Raw genomic sequence first — 18,896 nt, forward strand, 5'->3', positions numbered from 1 at the left:
TGAGCAATGCAGGGCTATCAAAGGTCTGGTGGGACTTGTTAGCCTCGTGTTACAAAAGCAGCTGCAATGGCACTGGAGCCAGGTGAGCTGTGAAGGTACACAGCTCATTGAGACTTGTGGCAGGGACCATCCACCACCTGCTGCAGCCTCACACAGATAGCTGAAGGAGAAAGCCTCTACACTGGCTTCACGGAAACACAGGTGGATGAATAATTCATGATTCACTCATTTACACATTTGGTACACCATTTGCAGCCAAGAAGAGGAGCCTGAGTGAACAAGGCTGACTCTGAAATCATCCATCAAAACAGAGTAATAAAATCAGAGGTTGCACCTGACTGATTGTAGTGACAGACTCATAAGGAAACATTTACAGTGCTGGAAGCTGCACATTCAGAGATCTCTCATTTCAGCACAAACAGCCAGACCACAGAAGCCTTCACATGCCACTGCAGTGTAAGGAGGTGTAAGAGCCCAGATTACCTGAGGAAGACCAAGGGGTTTTGCCATGTGACAGGCACTGGACACAGGGTGCTCCCCACTCAGCTACCACAGTCACTGCTAGTGGCATTTGGCTCCCTCTTCCACATCAGCCTCAGGAACAAGGGAAAGCTCACACTCAGTGACTGCCATGCCAGGCAATCCAAACTGCCCTAGAGAACAAAGGTTTTATTATTTAAATGAACTTAAAGACACAGAGATGGTTATGTTGGGAGGGCAGGGAAAAAATACCTAGCACAAATCTCCAGCACTCCTCTCCCAGAGGAGGAGAAGGGAAGACAAGTCACTAGGGGAAGCTACCAGTTCATGTATAAACAGCCAAATTGTCAGGCATAGGGCAGTGAATCCAGAGAAGGACAGCTGCTTATTGTGCTAAGGTAAAACTGTTGGAGAAAACCCTTTTTGATAGTGAGATGAGAACCTTGAAACACCTCTGCAGGTGTTTATGAGTTAGACATTGGATCTGGAGTAATTATCCCATGGGTAACAGTAACTATCTCCCACACTGATGGCTCTAATGAATTTTGCTCAGTCTTTTGGAAATACACTGAGAAAAATAATTTCTTCACAGTAAGGGTGATCTGATAGTGGAATGGACTGTCCAGGGAAGTGGTGGAGTCACTATCCCTGGGGGTGTTTAAGGAAAGACTGGATATGGCCATGGTCTTACACTCCACCTCCAGATACAACAGCTCTGGAGAACTCAGCAAAAGCACAGTCTGGCTTCGGCCACCCTTTCAGGCTCTGTCAGGACCGAACTAACCCGAGGATCAGGAGACCTTTCTCGAGAGATGACGACAAAATTCAGCGGGCCTCAACTACCCCGCTTAGGCCTCACGCCCGCATAGAACTACAACTCCCAGCACGCCCCGCGGCAGAAGAGGAGGTGGGGCCGCCCATCTAACCGCTGTCTGATTGAGGTGCGTGTCAGCCACTCCGCGAGCGCAGGGTCCAGCTCAGCCAATGGTAAGCGCGCGGGGGCGGGCGCTGCCGTGGGCCGCTGCCGGCCGGCTCTGAGGTGAGCGCGGCGGGCCGGGGGCTCGGCCGGGGTTGGGGGGAGCGGCGCTGCTGGGTCCGTCCCTCCCGCTTGCCCGGCGGTCCTGGGCGTCAGGTGAGGGAGAGGACGGCAAGGGAAGGGGAAGCGGAAAGGGAAGCTGCCGTTCCCGGTCGCAGTGGGGGGAGCGGAGGAGATGCGGCCGTTCCTGCCGGTGCGCGGGGCTGGGCCGGCGCCGGCCCCGCTCCGGCCTGAGGACGGTGCCCGAGCCCCTTCCTCGGGTGCGGCCCTGTCCGAGGTGCTCCCCCGCAGCCCCGCCGAGAGCCGCGTGGCGGGTCCGCCCTCCCCGGCCCGGCCGGGTGCTCCGGGGCCGGCTCCGCCGCCCGGTTCGCGGGGCGGCCCCGCCGCTTCTGCCCTGCCCTGCCCGGCGGGCGGCCGCATCGCCGAGCTGCGGGCACGGCCGGGCTGTCGCCCGTGCTGCCCCGTCCTCCCGGGAAGGGTCTGTTTTTCTCCGGTGGAACGGCCGGGGCTCGCTGGATGTAGCTGCATGAAGTTGTCGCTCTGCCCTCCCATTTTGTATGACAGCAGGAGTGGGGGGAATGTTCTTCGGCTACCTCAGCCCGCACCTGCGCTTTATTCCAGGATGTGGAAAGACGCAACTAATTTTTTTGTTGTTGTTGTTGTTTATTCTGGTTTTAGGATTATTGAAAGTGAGTTGTGGCGTCTCTCGGAGAAACTTGTGCAAGTAAGAGCAATGAGCTTTACTTCTGGCCTGTATCCATTTTCTTTGCTGTGTCTGGAGTAGGACATACGGCTGATGGAAAGGTTCAAGCGTGTTGTTTTGTTCTGTGGGTGGGTTTGGGGGATTTCTTGCTTGTTTTTGGAACTGTTGGGGTTTTTTTAGGTTATTCATGAACATGTCATGTTTGTCTGTAGGTGTAACTGCCTGCTTAAAGCAGGCAGACTGGTATATTTCTGTTTATAAGCTAGTTATCTCTCATCTTTACTCTTTTTATGGTGCCTCTCACCAAGGTCTCTCAGTATGGGAACGTTTTACCTAATTTGGGTAACAGAGACTCAGTTTCTTTTTTCACTGAAGTTTGAGAAAATGAGAGCATCTTTAAAAGCACTGGAAATACAGGATAGAAAGGTTTAAAAGAGTGGAAAATTAGTGTTCTCCATGGTAAAAAAAAAAACCCTGAGACTAGCACTTTGTGCCTGATGTGTGTGTATTCTGAGGACAAAAATGTCATTATGCAGATACATCTTTGATGCAGTGTTTCCTGGTGTTAGGGGTGCAAAAAAACATCTGGAGTAGAAATGAGAAGCAAAGTCTTCAAGGCATGGTGATGCCTTGGAGTGGCTACTGAGAGCAGAGGCTAGGCAGAGCTGGAGAATAAAGTGGGTATTTATTGGAAGCTTTTAACAGATACACCTTGGGCAGTGCAAGAGCCTCGCAGAGGCTACAAGCAAGATGGACAACAGTCACGAGTTTTTCGGGCAGATATAGCTTTGGTCTATTTGCATATCACGGGTTAATTGTGCAGTTACAACTTCAGGTAATGAAGTGACATTCCCCCAGTTTACTTCCCCCCAATTTACTTTTGTTTATACTTTTTGGGGCTGAGGTTGTGATGATGACCTTGGTTTTCAGGCCTGGAAGGATTGGTTTGTCTGACCCAACTGTGATGAGAGCTTACTAACACTCTATATGAAAGTTCAGAGTTAAACTCTAATCCAGTACAGGATCTGAAAAATATAAATCTAAAATGTAAGGCATCATTTGGATATTCCATTTTGACAAATTCAACATGTAATGGTGTTTGTCAGCTGTGCCTTGCACATTCCCAATGTTGGGATTGACATTATTGGTTTCTTTAAGTAGGTACTTCAGTGTATTTGTCATGTTTAGGATAAATATGAACTTAAGTCTTGCTTGTGTTAGTGAGACAGGGAAAATGTCTATCTCTTGCTTCAGACAATTTGCCTCCATTCACGTGGGAGACCAATGTTCATTTTCAGAGTGGTGCCAGAAAAGTTTTCAGTATTCTAGAGAATCAATTGTTTTGAGTGGTAATTCAAACACGTTTAATTAGCTCAGCTTGAACTCGGTGAAAATGTTGACTTTTTTGTAGAGGAAAAAACAAGCGACTTAAATGATGAATAGCAGTAGTTACCACTCCTAGTGTAAACATTCTTAATTTAAATAGCTTGACCTTTTTTCTGAAGTACAGAGAAAAGTTGGTACTTGTAGTCTTTGAAATGTTACTTGTTCTGAGATCAGCACTGTTTAGGAACAATAACTGCATGTGCAGAACTCTGCATATGACAGGAAGGGGAGTGGCCTTTTCTGGTACTGTACTGTCCTGCAGTGAAGCAATAGGAAGTCTGTAAAGGTTAAAAGTATTTATTGGCTTGCTAAGTTTTTACATGAAGAAAAGTGTTTTTACTTCTTAAAAAGTCATAATTTTAGAATTTCAAATTGATGTCTGCATACATCTTGCTAGAAGTCTCACAGATAACTGCAGCTAAAGCTCTGAGTGAGGTCTCTGGATGTCTGTGGATTGAGGAGGGACGTTGCTGCAGTAATTCTTTGTATTAACAACTCCCGGGAGTCTTGGTGCTGAGTGGGTTTCATAGTGACTGCTGGAAGAAGGGTGTTACAGGCTTTATCATTAACTTGGCCTGTCCAGTCCTGTGTAACAAACTGTGCTATTAAGTTAGGTGGTCCTGCAGTTTTGAAGATTTTTAAGGAGTTCTTCCAGATGAGTGTACCTCTTTAACGTGCAGTGTGTCCACCCTGTTCCTGTACATTACTAAACTTGATCTGTGGTGTATTTAAGAAAGTGAACTCTGCTTTGTTTTCAGAATGTTTGGGCACTTGATGCTCAGTGAGGTTTCCCAAGTAAGCCAATAACATGTGGAAATCTATAGCCCCCAGAAAAGGCTTGTTCTTAAAAACCAAAAATGTTACTGGATTGTAAGTCTCCTTCCATAGTCTTAATAAATTCCAGCAGTCTGATTTTCTTAGTAAAAGCGCTCTCCTGAGATGTTGATACTGAGCCATGTTGATACTGATCAACCTACCTGTGATGATTTGATGTAGTTTTACAGTGATGAGCTTCCCTGTGGCTGTCTATTCTCAACTTAATTCTTCAGAAGCAGCTTCTGAAGAGGTATTGAGCCATTGGCAGCTGGAACATGTGTGCCTTATATGTACTCTCTGCATTAATTATAAAGAAACCCAGTTGTCAGTGTTCTAAGATTCTGAAAATTAAACCATTCAAATAGCAGCAGTGTGCTCTGTCACTTATGTCAAGAGGTGGTTCTGTCCTCCACTGCAATTGAGGGTTGACATGAGATCCTCTGAGACATTTCACAGTAATCCTGTGTTCACAAACATTACAGTAATCTTGTAAATAATCTGGTTTTTTGTGTCTGGATAAAGAAGCTTGTGAATATTTAAAGTGGATAGGATGGTCTTTACATGTCTTCTGTTGTGTGTTACTTCAGTTTTCACCATAACTTTAAGCTGGTTGGTTGGCTTCATTTTTTCTTCTGTTACAGCTCTTCTCTGGCATTTAAGCCGCTCATAGCCAAAGGGAATCTGTGCAAGTTTTTGTTAGGAGTCATCACAGGTGTTCCCCACAATATTTTTAACCTTTCTAAATATACTTGGTTAACAGCCCATTGCACTGGTTTGTATTCAGTATTAAGTCTGAAAAGCACCAGGTCTTGCGAAACCTTCTGGGTATTTTACATTCAACCCCTTGCTGCCTGATGAATACAATAGGCTTATTTTTTGCTGTCTTGCAGCAGTGCAGATATGTCAGTGTTGTTGTTCTGAAAGATTCTATTTAAAAACAGTTCTGACAACTTGTAATTTAAAATAAGCTTATATAAAGTTCATTTCCTTATATTTCTTAAGTGTGTGCACCAACTAACATTTCCTGCCTTTTTAATATCCAGGTATTTTTTCCAATTCGATATCTGAAAAGAATTGAGGAAAACTTGTCTTGGCTTTCTTGATGAAATAAAACTTACAAATTATCTAAAGGCTTAACTTAATATACCTCATGTGTTGCTCACTCTTGTTCATCGTCTTGCTGTGTGCAGAAAACTGGTTTACCTAAGTAATTTTAAATTTCATTTGTAGCTGGTCAATGAAGATGGTAACTTGTCTTGAAGCAATTATTTTGAAAGAGCAGATGTGTAAGGTTTAGGGATGGTTCTCTCCCTTGCCTCCATCCCTCATCCCTTGTGCTGTGTCTCCTCCTTCCCCTCTCTCTTCCCCTGGTCTCCTAAAACCTCCAGATCCATGAATAATAGTACTATTGAACTAGGAGCTTGTACAGAACCTAGAAAATGTGCTCACAGAACAGACTCGCTGTTTTTCTGGTTTTTCTTTGGTTGGGTTTTTGTATGATTGCAGCATTAGTCATGGTCTGGTTTTAAAAGTTCTTGTCTCCTATCCCAGAAACTCAGTAAAGTGGGTAAAATAGAATCTTCCCAAGAATGTTGATAAGGCTCACAGAGAAGCTTTCTTTCTTAATAAGTGAAATTAAATGAAGACCTTAAGAACAGTGGGATGAGGTGTTAAAAGAGAATTCTTGTTACCTGGACACAAAATGTTACGGAAATGATTGCATAGGCAAGTCCTGCATTGAGGAAGCAAGAGACTGAAATCAGTCTGCCTTCTCTGGTAGCCTGAGTCCTCAACATCCCAGGTGATAGCATAAGACTATTTCTTATCTACCAGAAAAGCTGAACATGTCAGTTTAGATTTCTAAAAAAAAAAAAATTGGGAGAGGGTGTTACACATAATAGTTCCAAAAATTAGATCTGTTGTGCCTGTGGACTCACTAGGCATTAAGTCTGGCATATGTGGTTTAACTGGGGGGGGGGGGGGGGGGGGATGAAATGTGAGAAAATTGATGAGTGTTGTATTGTGTTGCTTAAAACTACACATAAATATATCTTTGGGCTTCGTAATAAGCACCAAATTGAGTGTAAGCATTTTTCTCAAGCATGTTTTGTTTTAATAATGTCACAGTTCAGTGTTAACAGTCTCTTAAGAAAGTGATTTAAGAAATTGAGTAAGTTGAAGTGGAAAAAGATCAGTCAGGTTTCCTTTAATTGAAGGCTAGGATTGTCTACCAGTGCTGTTCCATCCCACTGTGTGTTCATGTTTCTCCATCTGGGTGTAGGCTACAGAGTGTGTGCTGGTCTTTGTGGCAAAAATCAGTCTGCTCCAGAGACAGTTCAGCAGTTCTTGTTTAGCATAGTGTCCCAGTTTTGGACAAATTTAGGAAGAAACATCCAGAAAGTCTGTCTCCTCTAATAGAAGGCTGGTTTTAGCAGCCCCTCCCCCACAGGTTCCCACAGGTTCAAAAGGAATTCCCTTGGAGAAAGTGAAAAAAACACCCTGTTTATTTAACAATCAGATTGCTCACAGGCATGAAAAAAGGAGTGAATAATGTTAAATAATAAAACCTCTCACTGCTCTGAAGAGATGGGAGATTCAGAGTCCTTTCTGTAGGTGTGGCTTGGCAGCGGGGACCCCGGGTCGATGTTCTAGTGTTTCAGACTGGAGAAAAGCTGAACAGTTCCAGAAGAAGCCACAGTCCCAGGAAAAAGCTTACTGCCTCAGCTAAAGAACAAGAAGCTAGCTAAAAAAACAAGGAACAACTCCGTCTCTCTGTCTCTCCCTCTCTCTCTCTATCTCTCAATCTCTCTCTCTCTCAAGAAAGCTGGGAGAAACCCAGACACTTATCTCTGTTTTTGAACAGAGGCACCACAATAATTCCACTAGTTCCCCCTGCCCCCCTCTCTCTCAGCTCTAACTTGAAGCTACAGGACTCTGCTCTCTATCTGAGCACCGAGCAGATGACAGGGGATACCAGAGTATCCCTCAAGACACATAGTTGTTTTTTTCCTGGTCCCTCCACCGTGTCCACTCACACCCAGCTCCGCACTGTGTTGGACAGGTGGTAACTGTACCACAGGCAGGCTCCAAGATGGGACCTTCAGTACCCTGTCAGTTACTCACAGCTGCCTTTATGCTCTTGACTTCTCCCCTTGGCAGGTGGCTGGGCTTGCACATGTGCAGGTAACAGCAGCTACAGGGAACTCATATTCTCCTGCATGTCAGCAAGTATTTTGAAACTGAAATTTGTCTGCTTCACTTGCTTTAAATTCCTCTCAAGCTGTTTGGCTCCCAGTTGTTGGAATCTGGAGATGGGTTGCAGAAGAAAGCCATTCATCTGGAGTTTAGATTCTCTGAAGATAGCTGTTTATGACAAAATTCCCGCTGATTCCTGCCCGCTGACATTGCCTTGAGTATCATTCAGTTGCTTTTCAGTTCAATGTCATTGGGATTTCTTAATATTCTTGTAGTTTGCTGTCAAACTAATTTTTCCAGGTTTTTAGTTCATGGGTGAGAATGACTGAGGCTTCAGGCCCAGCTGCAGGTGTCTGAGGCTCACATACTGAACTTGGGGACTTCCTTCCCCTCTGGCTTTGGGCAGAAACTGGTGGCTCAGCAATGGGAATCTGGGAGCAGGGGTATTGGAGAGTACAAGCATTGCAGACAGGTAACTTTCTCTCTTCTCTTTGATAGGTTTGGAAGAACATCATCCTCTCATCTTCAGAAACCTGGAGCTTTTATCAGTGAGCTACCTAAAAGAATCTAAGGAAATTGTAGCTGTAGCTTCCTTGCCATTACTTTTTTGGTGTTTGTACCTCTTTGTCAGTGGTTTTAGATCAAGAAACACTATGAGCACGGTAAGTATTTTTCTACTCAACACAAACCTGATTCTTGAAACGTTTTCCATTGTATTTCTGCAAGCTGTTTTAAGAGTTTGTAGCTAATACACAGGGACATAAGTATATTGAATCTTCATGTAAGTTCAGTAAAGATTTTTAATCACTCTAGGTGCTAGCAGTAGTACAGAAATGCTCAAAAGGTCAGCAAAACCCAATAAACTGTGAACTAGTTTCTGTTGGTGAGGCAGCTGGTAAGAGATCTGGATCTGGGCTGATGGTTTTTTCCTTGCTGGAATCGATTCAGGTAAGAGTAACCCATGCCACCTTTTGATGACTATTACAGTCATTCCAGGACTGCTTTCTGTACCTTTGTGTGCTTTCATTGGTGTTGCAAAATTGAGGGCTATGTTAATATTGCTTGCACAGAAAATGCTAAGTCTTTGCTCTCTCTTAGACTCAACGGAAGCGCCGTGGAGGAACAGTTAATTCTAGGCAAGCTCGAAAAAGAAGCAGGCTCATGGCTTCTACTGCTGAAATGGCTTCAGAAGCAGAGCCAATAGAACTTGAAGAAAGTGGTAAGCTTTCTTTTGAAGTGATAAGAACAGAAAGTGCTTCTGCAGGGTTTGGGTCCAGCTGAACATGCATTTTTGCCAGTTTCTAGGCTGTTTACTGGAGAAGAGGGGAAACGTGATTTTAGGAAATGCCTAGTGGCACACACTATGGAATGACTAAATAACAAGCCTGCTGAAAACTGGTTTGGTTTGTTACTCAGCTACAATGCATTTGCCATAGATGAGTTGCACAGGAAAAGTCCTGGAAAGGCACAGGAAAAGAGCTGCTCAAACATCTGCATGTCTATCAGCTAAGATGGGAGTTAAAGCAGCTGCCACTACACAGTGGCAAACTAAATTTTGAAACTCCCAAGTTTGAAGACGATAAGGAAAACTTTTTATCATTAATTGTGCCCAATCCCTCAAGGGAACATGCACAGCACAGTACTATTATGTCGTATACGAATCATGTTATATTTCTGTGTGATGAACATTCTCCTGTCAGATGAATTGTCTGTTGCTGTTGTCATTCAGAACAACTGTGTGAGGATCTTAGCTGCTCTTTTGCATTTCAGCTTGCTGAAGACAGGGCTGGTAAAGCTCTCTATGGATTGCTGAGGGCAAAGCTTGAGTGAAATGTTGGACTCATTCCTGAAGAGAAGATGGACAGGAGATAGTTGAATCTTAGGCTGTTATACAGTGGCAGGCAATTTTCCTCCTCTGCAATCTTTGACCTTGATTCTAACTTTGTTTTTCAGCTGGTGAAGAAGTAGTAGATCTCACATGTGAATCTTCTGATCCTGTAGTCGTTGATCTAACTCACAATGATTCCATTGTGGTAAGTAGTGAATAGCACACTTGCCTAAATGTTGCAGTCAAATTAGTTTTCTCCTGTGTTGCCTGACTTTAAGGGTAAGTTTTAAGTTCAGATTTGGCTTGTCAGGGCCTGAAGGTCCTGTGTTACAGATAACAAAGAAGCTGCTCTGGAGGTGTACTTGCATTTAGTGATAGGGTAATATGAAATAAGTTTTTGCTCCAGAACCTGGAGTTTATGTAGCTCAGTCATAAGTAATGTAACATAGAGATGTAGTTGATAGTTGATTTTTTTTCTAGACGTATCAAAGATAGAATCATAGAATTGTTCAGATTGGAAAGAACTTCTAAGATCATCCAAGTCCAGCCATTCACCCAGCACCACCAAGTCCACAACCAAGTCATGTCCATAAGCACCACGTCTGTGTGTCCTGGAAATATCTCCAGGGGTGATTTCAAGCCAATGCCACTGTGCTGCCCTGGGCAGCCCCTTGCAGTGCTTGTCAACTCATGGTGAAGAATTTTTTCTAATACCCATATAGGCCAGTAATTTAAAGAAAAAGCCAAGGGAAAGAAGAGTAAGTAAAATAAGTTCAGATTAATACTCCCAGAAGTATTTAAAACACCTTACTTTTTTTTTCCTGCTCTTTTGAAAGCTAGAATAGTCTTTGATCTTTAATCCAGCTGACAGTGTTGCTTATCCCCCCAGTTTTGGGATGCCACTGCTGCTGTGCCAAGCAGAAACAAGCAACAGGAATAGCATAGGGAGTATTTCTTGCTGGGGTTATTCCTGAGCCTTTGCAAGGGAAAGGCCTCAAATTTAACAACAGAATTTGCACTTACCCTGCTCCAGTTCCACCAAGAGCGGGTTGGGGGTTGGGTTTCTTTTCTTCAGCAGCTGCTGTAAAATTGTGTTTATGGACATCAGTGCTGAACTGGCCTGTTTGAGGAGAGAGAGGGAAAGAATCACCTGAAGCCCTAAACCATGGAACTGAAACGGGGGAGCAGGGAGGAGTGCATTCAGGTGGTTCATAAGTTACTTCTGTTGCTACCCCATTGGAGCAGTGGGAGCAGAACCATCAGCATCCACATAGTTGTTTACAGTGAAGCATTTAATATACTACTTTTAATAGTCCTAATCAAAAGAAGAGTAATAGCCTATCATTCTTAGCTTGTTTGTTGGAACTGCTGTGCCTAGCTGGTCTTTGTTGTGCACCCCTGGTCTTATATACAAAGTCTAATTGTATTTTCTTTTCTCTCCCATCACATGTGTATTGATGCAAGATTGTTGAAGGTGAGTTGACATTTTAAAATTGATAATGGAATTCTCCTAAATGTAATAATTTTTTTTTTGTTTGCCTTTTCCAATTAATTTGAGCAGCATTTATTAAAACTGAAAAAAGCCAAGGACATTGCTAAAGCATCTGGCCAGTGCCTTAGAGAATGAATCCAGTCTGTGTTTGATAGTCAGTATCAAGAGCTTTTAGAAAGTATCTGAAATAAAATACATCAAAAGCTGCTCTAAATACTTTTTTTATTTTCTAAAGACAGAACTTCTTCTAGCCTTGAGTTGACAATCATTTTAATTAGCACTAGAATATTGGTTGTGAATGAAAAAAAAGTCAGAAGTTTTGCTTAACCTGTATTGCAGTAAAGGAACTAAAGAAAGTTATTTGTGCTCATAGTATGCACTAGTCTAACATGCCTCAAGTTTTACAATGAGAAATAGTAACTTTTTTTTCTACTTCAGGTGTTAAAGTAGTTACAGGTCTAAAGAAGTTCATCTTTTACATCTTTCAGACGTAGTTCTAATTACATTATTGGAGATGTACTAGTATGTAGTCATCAGCTTATCTAGAGTGTAATCTGTTCTGTGCTCTGAATGAAGCAAGAGTAAGTGAAAAATGCCTGCAATAAAAGTCGTAGCTGAACACGTAGGCAGGAAGTGGTTTTAATTTTGTGACTTTTTGTGTCATTTTTTTGTTTAGTAGCTTAATTATTTCTACATGGATACTGGAGTTGCAGAGATAAACTTGTGTTCAGTCCTCTGTCTTCCAGATCCCAGCAATTGTTGCAGTTCCTCAGTGTAGGATTGTAGCAGTTTCTGTCAGTAAGGATTGAGAGAATTGTCTTCCCTTTATAGGGGAGATTAACTCACAGGTAGTATAATTACATGGAATGTGTGACACTGAGGATCTTCAGGATTAAGTTTTAGCTGTTTCTAGGGTGAAGAGATCAAATTATTTGTAGCAGAATATTCACAATGTCTGAACATGTTCAGCCTTAATATTTGGAAACTAGTTTAAGGTTGCTTTTAACCCAGCTGAATATGGTCTAGTCTTGCATTTCAAGGGTAGTTCCAGGGAGAGAGATAATAAAATAGCTAACTTAACAAAATGAAATTACAGAGAACCAACGACAAAGGAGAAATCTGAGACTAAGAAGCCAGCGACAGGCAGACAGCTGTGTACTGAGTAGTGATGATGAAGATGAAACAAGAGATAATGATGTGTATGTGGCTGATAAAGCATCTCGAGAGCTGGGACCGCTGGAAGAGGAAACTGCAAGTTCAAAGTACGTATACCTCATGAGCTACCAAAGATGGAGTTGTGCTGCTTTTGAGACAGTCAGGACTGAGTTGTGTTTGTCATCACCTGACTTCCTTTGAAGCTTCACTTTCTCGGTTTCATCTTTTAATGAGTATGACATCCCACGTTGCATGATAGTCAAATGATACCATTTTCACTTTAGCATGAAAAGCCAGCCCAAAACAGATCTGCAGCTTTGTATACAGCCTTAAAGATGAGTGTGGGGTATGGCAAGGAAGTGGGAAATAGTCGCAGGCTAGAGTTCATAATGTATTGCATTTCCTTTTCCTACAAAGCTCCAGTAGTTATGTTATATATAAAATACTTCTGTTGGTGTCCATGAGGTTTGGTATCACGAGACTGGCAGGCAGCAGACTGGCAAATTCCAGTAAAAACACTTATGCTTTCCCTGCTTTTTTTACATACTCTGCCAGGTGCTGCCTTTCTCAAAGCAGCCACTGTGCTTCCCAAGGTATACTTGCAAGGTGATCCTGGAGGTCATGCCCTTATGGTCAATTCTTGTTCTGTCCCATGGATGTCATGGAGTCCTGATATGTTTGCATGTGGGATGGGAATCTTGCTGTTTGAGTCAGTAAAGACCCCATTCTGCAGAGAAAGAGTAAATCCTGCTGCAATGTGTTAAGCTGAGGAAATGAAATCTGGTGTCTATGTGACTAGGCAAGTTGAAGTGATGCCCTAAGTTTTTAGCTTTTATATATTTCAGATTCTGTACTGCATTCTGTATATTTCTGAGCTCTATATAGAATGCTAGTTAGCTTTCTTCCCATTTTGATTACACTAAACAATCCCTCTGGGCCTGAGAACCAAGGTCACACCATTTGCTCAGGCCCTGGAAAGTGTAAACAAAAATTAATTGGGGAGGGAAGCAAACTGGGGGAATGTGACTTCATTACCTGAAACTATAATTGGACATTTAACCTCTGATATGCAAATAGACCAAACTTATATCCAGCTGAAAATCTCGTGACTGTTGTCCATCTTGGATGTGGCCTCTGTGAGGCTTCATACTGCCCAAGGTGTATCCTTTGAAGGCCTTTTAATAAATACCCACTTTATTGTTTCAACTGTGTCTAGCCTCTCTTCTAGGTATCCTCCCCAGGGCATCAGAAGGACATAAGAATTATAGTATAAGTTTATTTTAAAGTGGGTTTTGTTTTTTTTTGTGGGGAGCAGGGGAAATACAGGGTTAAATTAAGCTGATGTGCTTTGAGCCTTTTGGATTACTGAAAGGCAGTGTAGGAGAGAACTTGAATATGTAGCTTTTGGGTGCCAGGTCATAAATATGCCACCAAAAAGTCGTATGTTATTCTAATCCATAATGTGCTTTGCCAATGGAGTTGTAAATGTTTAAATGTTGGTTGTTAAGTACTTCAGAGAACAAATACCACTAATTGGATATTATAAAAAAGTAATAGTTAATTCCTTCAGCCTCCTCTGTTAATGATTTGCCCTTTCCTGGTCTGTATAGGTAAGGCTGAAAGAACTCAGTGCTGCAGCATTTAACATTGACAAAAGGGTCCTTCCTGGTGCTGGGGATTGCCAGAGCCATCTATAGTGTTGGACTCTTCATCCTTCTAAGATTATCATCAATTGGAATTTGTTACTGAAGTGTTATACCTGGTGCCTCAAGAATTTGAGGAGTAAAAAAGGGAGAATTAGTGGAGTTAAATTCTGTGGGTGAAACTAGGGGTAGATGTTAGTAGTCCTTCTTGCTTGAATTGAATATAACAGGATAACAACCATCTCATGCTTTCTATGCCTGTTTGATTTATAAATTACAAACTGTGGTTCAGCATGGGCAGTGACATAAGAAAGCCAGATGTTTAGGTAAAGAGCTCTGAAGGTTTAAACTAGAGATTAGTTTGTAAAGAAAAGCGTCAGGAAGCTCTTGTTGTTTCTGCTAGCTGATGTTATTCAGCCCTTGGGCTGGGCCATGTTCCCTAGGCAGCCAGGCTGTCTGTTGCTAAGTGTGTGTGCAGTACTGCTGTCCTGGAGGCTGAAGGCAGCAGAGGCTCATCTGTAACCACAGCTTGCTAACAGACATGGCGTCAGTCTTTCTGCCTTGGGACTGGAAATTTGGGGTTGAGTATTTCCTCGTGTCAGTGTGTTCCTGACCTACATTTTATAAGGAGGAGTTCTTGGAGTGCCTATGTTACTGGGCTGTTGCTAAATTCGAGCAGGGGATTTTTGAACTTCTGACAGCCTCTTCCCTTTCTAGAATGACTCGTTTCCAAGCACAGCTCTGTGCTTTTGTTACAGAGCTGTCATTGATGGCCTGCTAGAAATTAGTGCTGAACAGAGCAAGAGACTGCTGTGAGTTCTTGTGCTAGACCAGGGTGACTGAGTGCATCTTCCCCCTAGAGAAAACATTTCCTTTAGGACAGAGAGACCCAATCTTGTTATTACATGCCACAAACTGAGGAGTTAAAGGTACACAGGCATCTTGGAAAGAAATGCATCATGGTGCACCCAGATGGTGACATGACATTTTGTATGTGGGTAACCCTTGATGTGCAGTGAAATTAATGCTGCATCTTCTTTCTTTTTCTGTTCTCTGTACCACAAGGCCGTCTGGTACTGTTAGCTGTCCAATTTGCATGGATGTCTACTCAGAGGTAAGGACACACGTGCTGTCATCCTTTATATGCTGTGTGAGGGAGAAAGGGGCAGAGGGGGGAGTGTACTACTCACTTGGCTGGTGTGGGATGTTACAGAGATCTGGCTTGAAGTACAGAGCTTGCCTTGGAGCTCATAGTTTGTCAGTCTAAGTCACTTCTTGGTGGTGGGGGTAGAGGGGGGAACCCTTGGCAGGATGGCACTGAAAGATGTTCAAGTTCCTTACTAGTCTAAGAGAAAAGGATAATTCCAGATGTTCTAAGTCCTGTTTGTGTGATGGCAGTAGAAAAGCAAAGTTGCATTCTTTACTTCTAATGCCTGTTGTGGTTTTTTTTCTTCCAGATTGTGCAAAGTGGACGACTGATTGTGTCAACAAAATGTGGCCATGTCTTCTGCAGTCAGTGCCTCCGTGATTCTCTTAGGAATGCCAACTCTTGCCCAACCTGCAGGAAGAAACTCACTCACAGACAGTATCATCCCATTTATATATGAGTACTTTTATTTCTCAGGACAGACTCAACTGGATTTTGGGGGAAATGTTATATTTTCAGTGCTCTGAAGATTTAAAGAGCAGCAGGTTGTGAACAAATCCAAATAAATTTGGTTTTTTTGAAGACCAACTTGAACGTATCTAGACAGCTTTTTTATGGTCCAAGTTGCTTCTTGTTATGTTCCTGGTTATCATGCTACATCGATGACTGTCTAAACTAGATCAGCAACCTAGACCAGGAAGGAAGCAGTTAATCCATTTCCTTCTACTTTTTTTAATGCTTAAATGAGGGAGTGTGAATATTTTGTTTTTTCTTACTCTATTAATTATTCGTACCTTCACATACAGGTATGGAATAGTTTCCTTTCAGAAGACAGATTAGCAATTCAAAATTTCATTACATCTTTCTTTCATCCTGTAAGAAGCTCATGACTCTTGCTTTCTTGCATATAGTCTTTGCCCAAGTAGGGTGAATACTGTACTGAAGGGTGGTTTTTTCATAAATCAGTCTTAAATTGACAACAAGGGTTATGCAATAAAGTAACCTGCTGTTAACCAGCAGTCAAGTGTTTTGAGCAGCAGATGTGAACATGCAGATGTTTTTATGAACTCCATGAGATCCCAAGTACATAGACACATTGCAGCATGTACAGTATGAAAATAATTCCTTGATTGTTTCAGCTGCCAAGAATTCCTGTATTTTAATCCCAACACTGAGTTTATTTTCTCACATGATGAGATGGTCTCTTGGGTTTGCTTGTGCTGTAACACTCTCTCCTAATAACTATCAATAATGCAGTCTTCTCTAGGCTTCCTAGTGATGAAAGCAAAGAAGCAAAGTCATTTGTATGCTGAATACCAAACTGTCTACAGATCTTCTTACTGTATCAGCTGTTTCCAGTGTAATGCTTTAAGTTCAGTGTGTTTTCTTTGCTGTTCTCACTGGTTGTTACACTGACACCTGACTGTATGTAGCCTGGTGAATAGGACTGAAAATTAAATAACTGTACTGCCATTTTTGAGTGAAGGCTTTAAAAAATATTTTGTAGCAATGTTCACAGCCAGTTAGAGAAAAGTTTAATGTCCCTTTGCCCTGAGGGTTGTCCAGTTTTTTTTTTTTTTAATGCAGTTTTAAAAAAGAAGTCAGATATATCTCCTAGGAAAGACAATTCCTCTAGTTGAGAAAGCAGGAATACACCAGTTTATGCACTCTTATCCAGTCACTTTTTCCCCAGGACTGAGTTCTAAATGTCTATTTTAAACTTACAGCTAAAATGTCTGAGCTGATCTGGAACCCAGGATGAGCTGATACAAAGATCAGTGTAGACAAGATGATTAAAATCAGTGGTTTATGATCCACAGCTGTGGTAGGTGCATCTACGAGAACCTCCAGAATTAAACCAGGCCACTTCTCTGAAGCTGGTTGCTTATAGAAACCATTATAAGAACCTTTCTGTGCCCTGGTGCAGCACAAATGAAGGGTGTGTTTAGTTAGTGCTGGTATCACAAGTGTCTTTGCTAACCTGTCCTTATCTGTAGGAAACCTTTAATTAAAGAAATTAGCTGTCTCAAGCTGCCTTGCAACCCAAAGTAAAGTTGATTTTTTTTTTTTTTAATTAGGATGTTTCTGGATATAGTAATACAAATATAGTAATTTTGTTACATAAAGGCTGCCTGAAGAAATGCAGTTTCCTGGTTTGGAGTGGCTTTGGTTCAGTGCTGTTAGCAGGAATATGCAGTTTCTGTACTGTGGCAATAGGGTGACTCCTACAGAGTTACACACAGGTGGTTCCTGTGTGCTCCCATGGGTAAGATAAACTACAGGCAAGGACTATGGCTGGCTCAGGGTACTGCAGTGACTGCAGTTGTGTCCCAAAAAGCAGAGAGTTGATGCTTAAAGTATTAATTGTGTGAGGAGAAGCAGCCCAACATTAAAACTGTAGAGACCCACAAGGATCACAGAAGCTACTTTGTCCCAGTAGCTTAACAAAGAATAAATAATGGTTGGTTTTCCTGGGGTGGCTGCTGTGTGAAAGGAGCAATCAGAAGAGGATTTAAGGGATTACTGCTGAGGATGAGGGTGAGTCAAGTCACTTAACCATGCATCTTTCACAGTCTACTAGCCATGGCCTAAATGATTTTGCACAACTTCCTCCATGTAAATACCACTTAAGAGTTAGTGTCTCATAAATAGATCTAATCAAAATTTAGATATCATAAACTATAACAGAGTTTTTAGCTTTTGTGTACCCTGTGAAGTGCCACAAATTTTGTGCATCTCAAAAAGGATATTATGTCTCAGTACATGGGAAAAAAATTGGAAATTCATTACATGCTTTTTTCTTCAAGGGAAAAAAAGTCTGATATGTTTCAGTTCCAGCAATATTTCACATTGACAAGAACTCATAGAAAATGAAAAATCTTTATATTAAGTAGATGTCTGTCTTGTTGTATATAGTTCAATTTTTCCTGTATTTAATTGTATTCAAGTCTGTCTGCTCATCTATGTTGAACTCTGCTGGTAGGCAGAGGGTTCTCTTAACAGGTGAAAATAAAATGATTGATCAATCACAAGTGCTTCTTCTTTTCATTGTGCTGGAGTCATTGATCTGGGGGGGAAATCATCCTGGAGGCCAAAATCTTTCAGATGCTGGCACCAGTGGGGGTTGTGTGGGCAAAGGAGAAAGGCACCACCCGGGGCAGGAGGGATTTGGGGACGAGAGGGTGAAGTCCTGCTCGGGATGGGGACAGTGGGGTGATGCAGGGCTGGGCGTGTGCGTGGCGGGAGCCTGGTAGCCAGTGCCGGAGAGAGCAGTGAAGAGGGTGGGAGGGTGTTGGGCCACCGCCCTGGGGGTCCCTTTCCCGGCTGGACGTGAAGCAGCCGCTGCAGAGAGGGTGAGGAGAAATGCTGAGGAGAGGACTGGGCACAGGGCAGTTTCAAAGTCACAATAAGGCTAACTTGATTTTTTTTCTCCAAAGAAACTAAAGAGATGATGTTTCCTGAAGGTCTTGGCTTATCCCTCTTAGTTGCTTTTATTGTATTTTGTTCTTTTTTACTCTTTATATTGTACGCATATGGAGTAGCTGCCCTTCCAAATGCTGATGAGTAATTTGTTATTTCATCACACTTTTGTTTTCATCCTAAAATAAGCTTATAACTTTTTTGCTTTCTGCTGTACTATCTTTGCCTTATTACACCACATGCTGTAATAATGGATCTTTTTTTTTTTTTTACAAGTCAGGATTAAAGTGACAACCTTGCAATAATGTACTAATGTAACCTGCTGTTCAACAGCTGTCAGGTGTTTTAGACAGAGGGCTGTGTGGACAGGAAGGCTGTTGTTATGGGGAGTCCTTACCACTTCAGTTAAGCCCTTGATCTGCTTCTGGTGGAATATTGGATCCACCAGATCTGCTCTCTGATTTGCAGCCAGATTTGGCACTTTGGGTGGATGAAGCATGCAGCAACTGCAGAAAGATCTTCTCACTTGGGGTTTGATTCCATATTACAATTTTGGAAAGCAGAAGGGGTGGATATGAAACAAACCAGGTAGAAA

General features: G+C 42.3%; 1 protein-coding gene across 10 annotated transcripts; it reads left to right on the forward strand.

Annotated features, from left to right (window-relative positions):
• The first annotated feature begins 1,446 nt into the window (after positions 1-1,446).
• Positions 1,447-17,913, forward strand: RNF4 (ring finger protein 4). Of its 10 annotated transcripts, none has more exons than XM_041467886.1 (10): positions 1,447-1,519; positions 2,195-2,240; positions 8,115-8,278; positions 8,430-8,564; positions 8,715-8,835; positions 9,570-9,649; positions 10,909-10,918; positions 12,033-12,198; positions 14,800-14,848; positions 15,192-17,913. In XM_041467886.1, the coding sequence occupies exons 3-10, from the start codon at positions 8,270-8,272 to the stop codon at positions 15,339-15,341; spliced, it is 720 nt and encodes a 239-aa protein (XP_041323820.1). In that variant the 5' UTR covers positions 1,447-1,519; positions 2,195-2,240; positions 8,115-8,269; the 3' UTR covers positions 15,342-17,913. The 10 variants fall into 10 exon arrangements, with proteins under 10 accessions (XP_041323820.1, XP_041323905.1, XP_041323738.1 ...); XM_041467971.1 differs by having other exon boundaries at positions 1,486-1,612; positions 2,195-2,320; XM_041467804.1 differs by having other exon boundaries at positions 1,486-1,612.
• Positions 17,914-18,896: the final 983 nt, after the last annotated feature.

Source organism: Pyrgilauda ruficollis, unplaced genomic scaffold (genome assembly GCF_017590135.1).
Source record: "Pyrgilauda ruficollis isolate IOZ18807 unplaced genomic scaffold, ASM1759013v1 scaffold1, whole genome shotgun sequence".
NCBI classification, from domain to species: Eukaryota; Metazoa; Chordata; class Aves; order Passeriformes; family Passeridae; genus Pyrgilauda; species Pyrgilauda ruficollis.

Bases quoted from the DNA above. Each gene is read 5' to 3' on its own strand.
- RNF4 (XM_041467637.1), top strand. From the start codon at position 2,139: ATGTGGAAAGACGCAACTAATTTTTTTGTTGTTGTTGTTGTTTATTCT. The intron at 12,199-14,799 runs GTACGTATACCT...CTGTACCACAAG, and splicing joins GAGGAAACTGCAAGTTCAAA to GCCGTCTGGTACTGTTAGCT. The intron at 14,849-15,191 runs GTAAGGACACAC...TTTTTCTTCCAG, and splicing joins GCATGGATGTCTACTCAGAG to ATTGTGCAAAGTGGACGACT.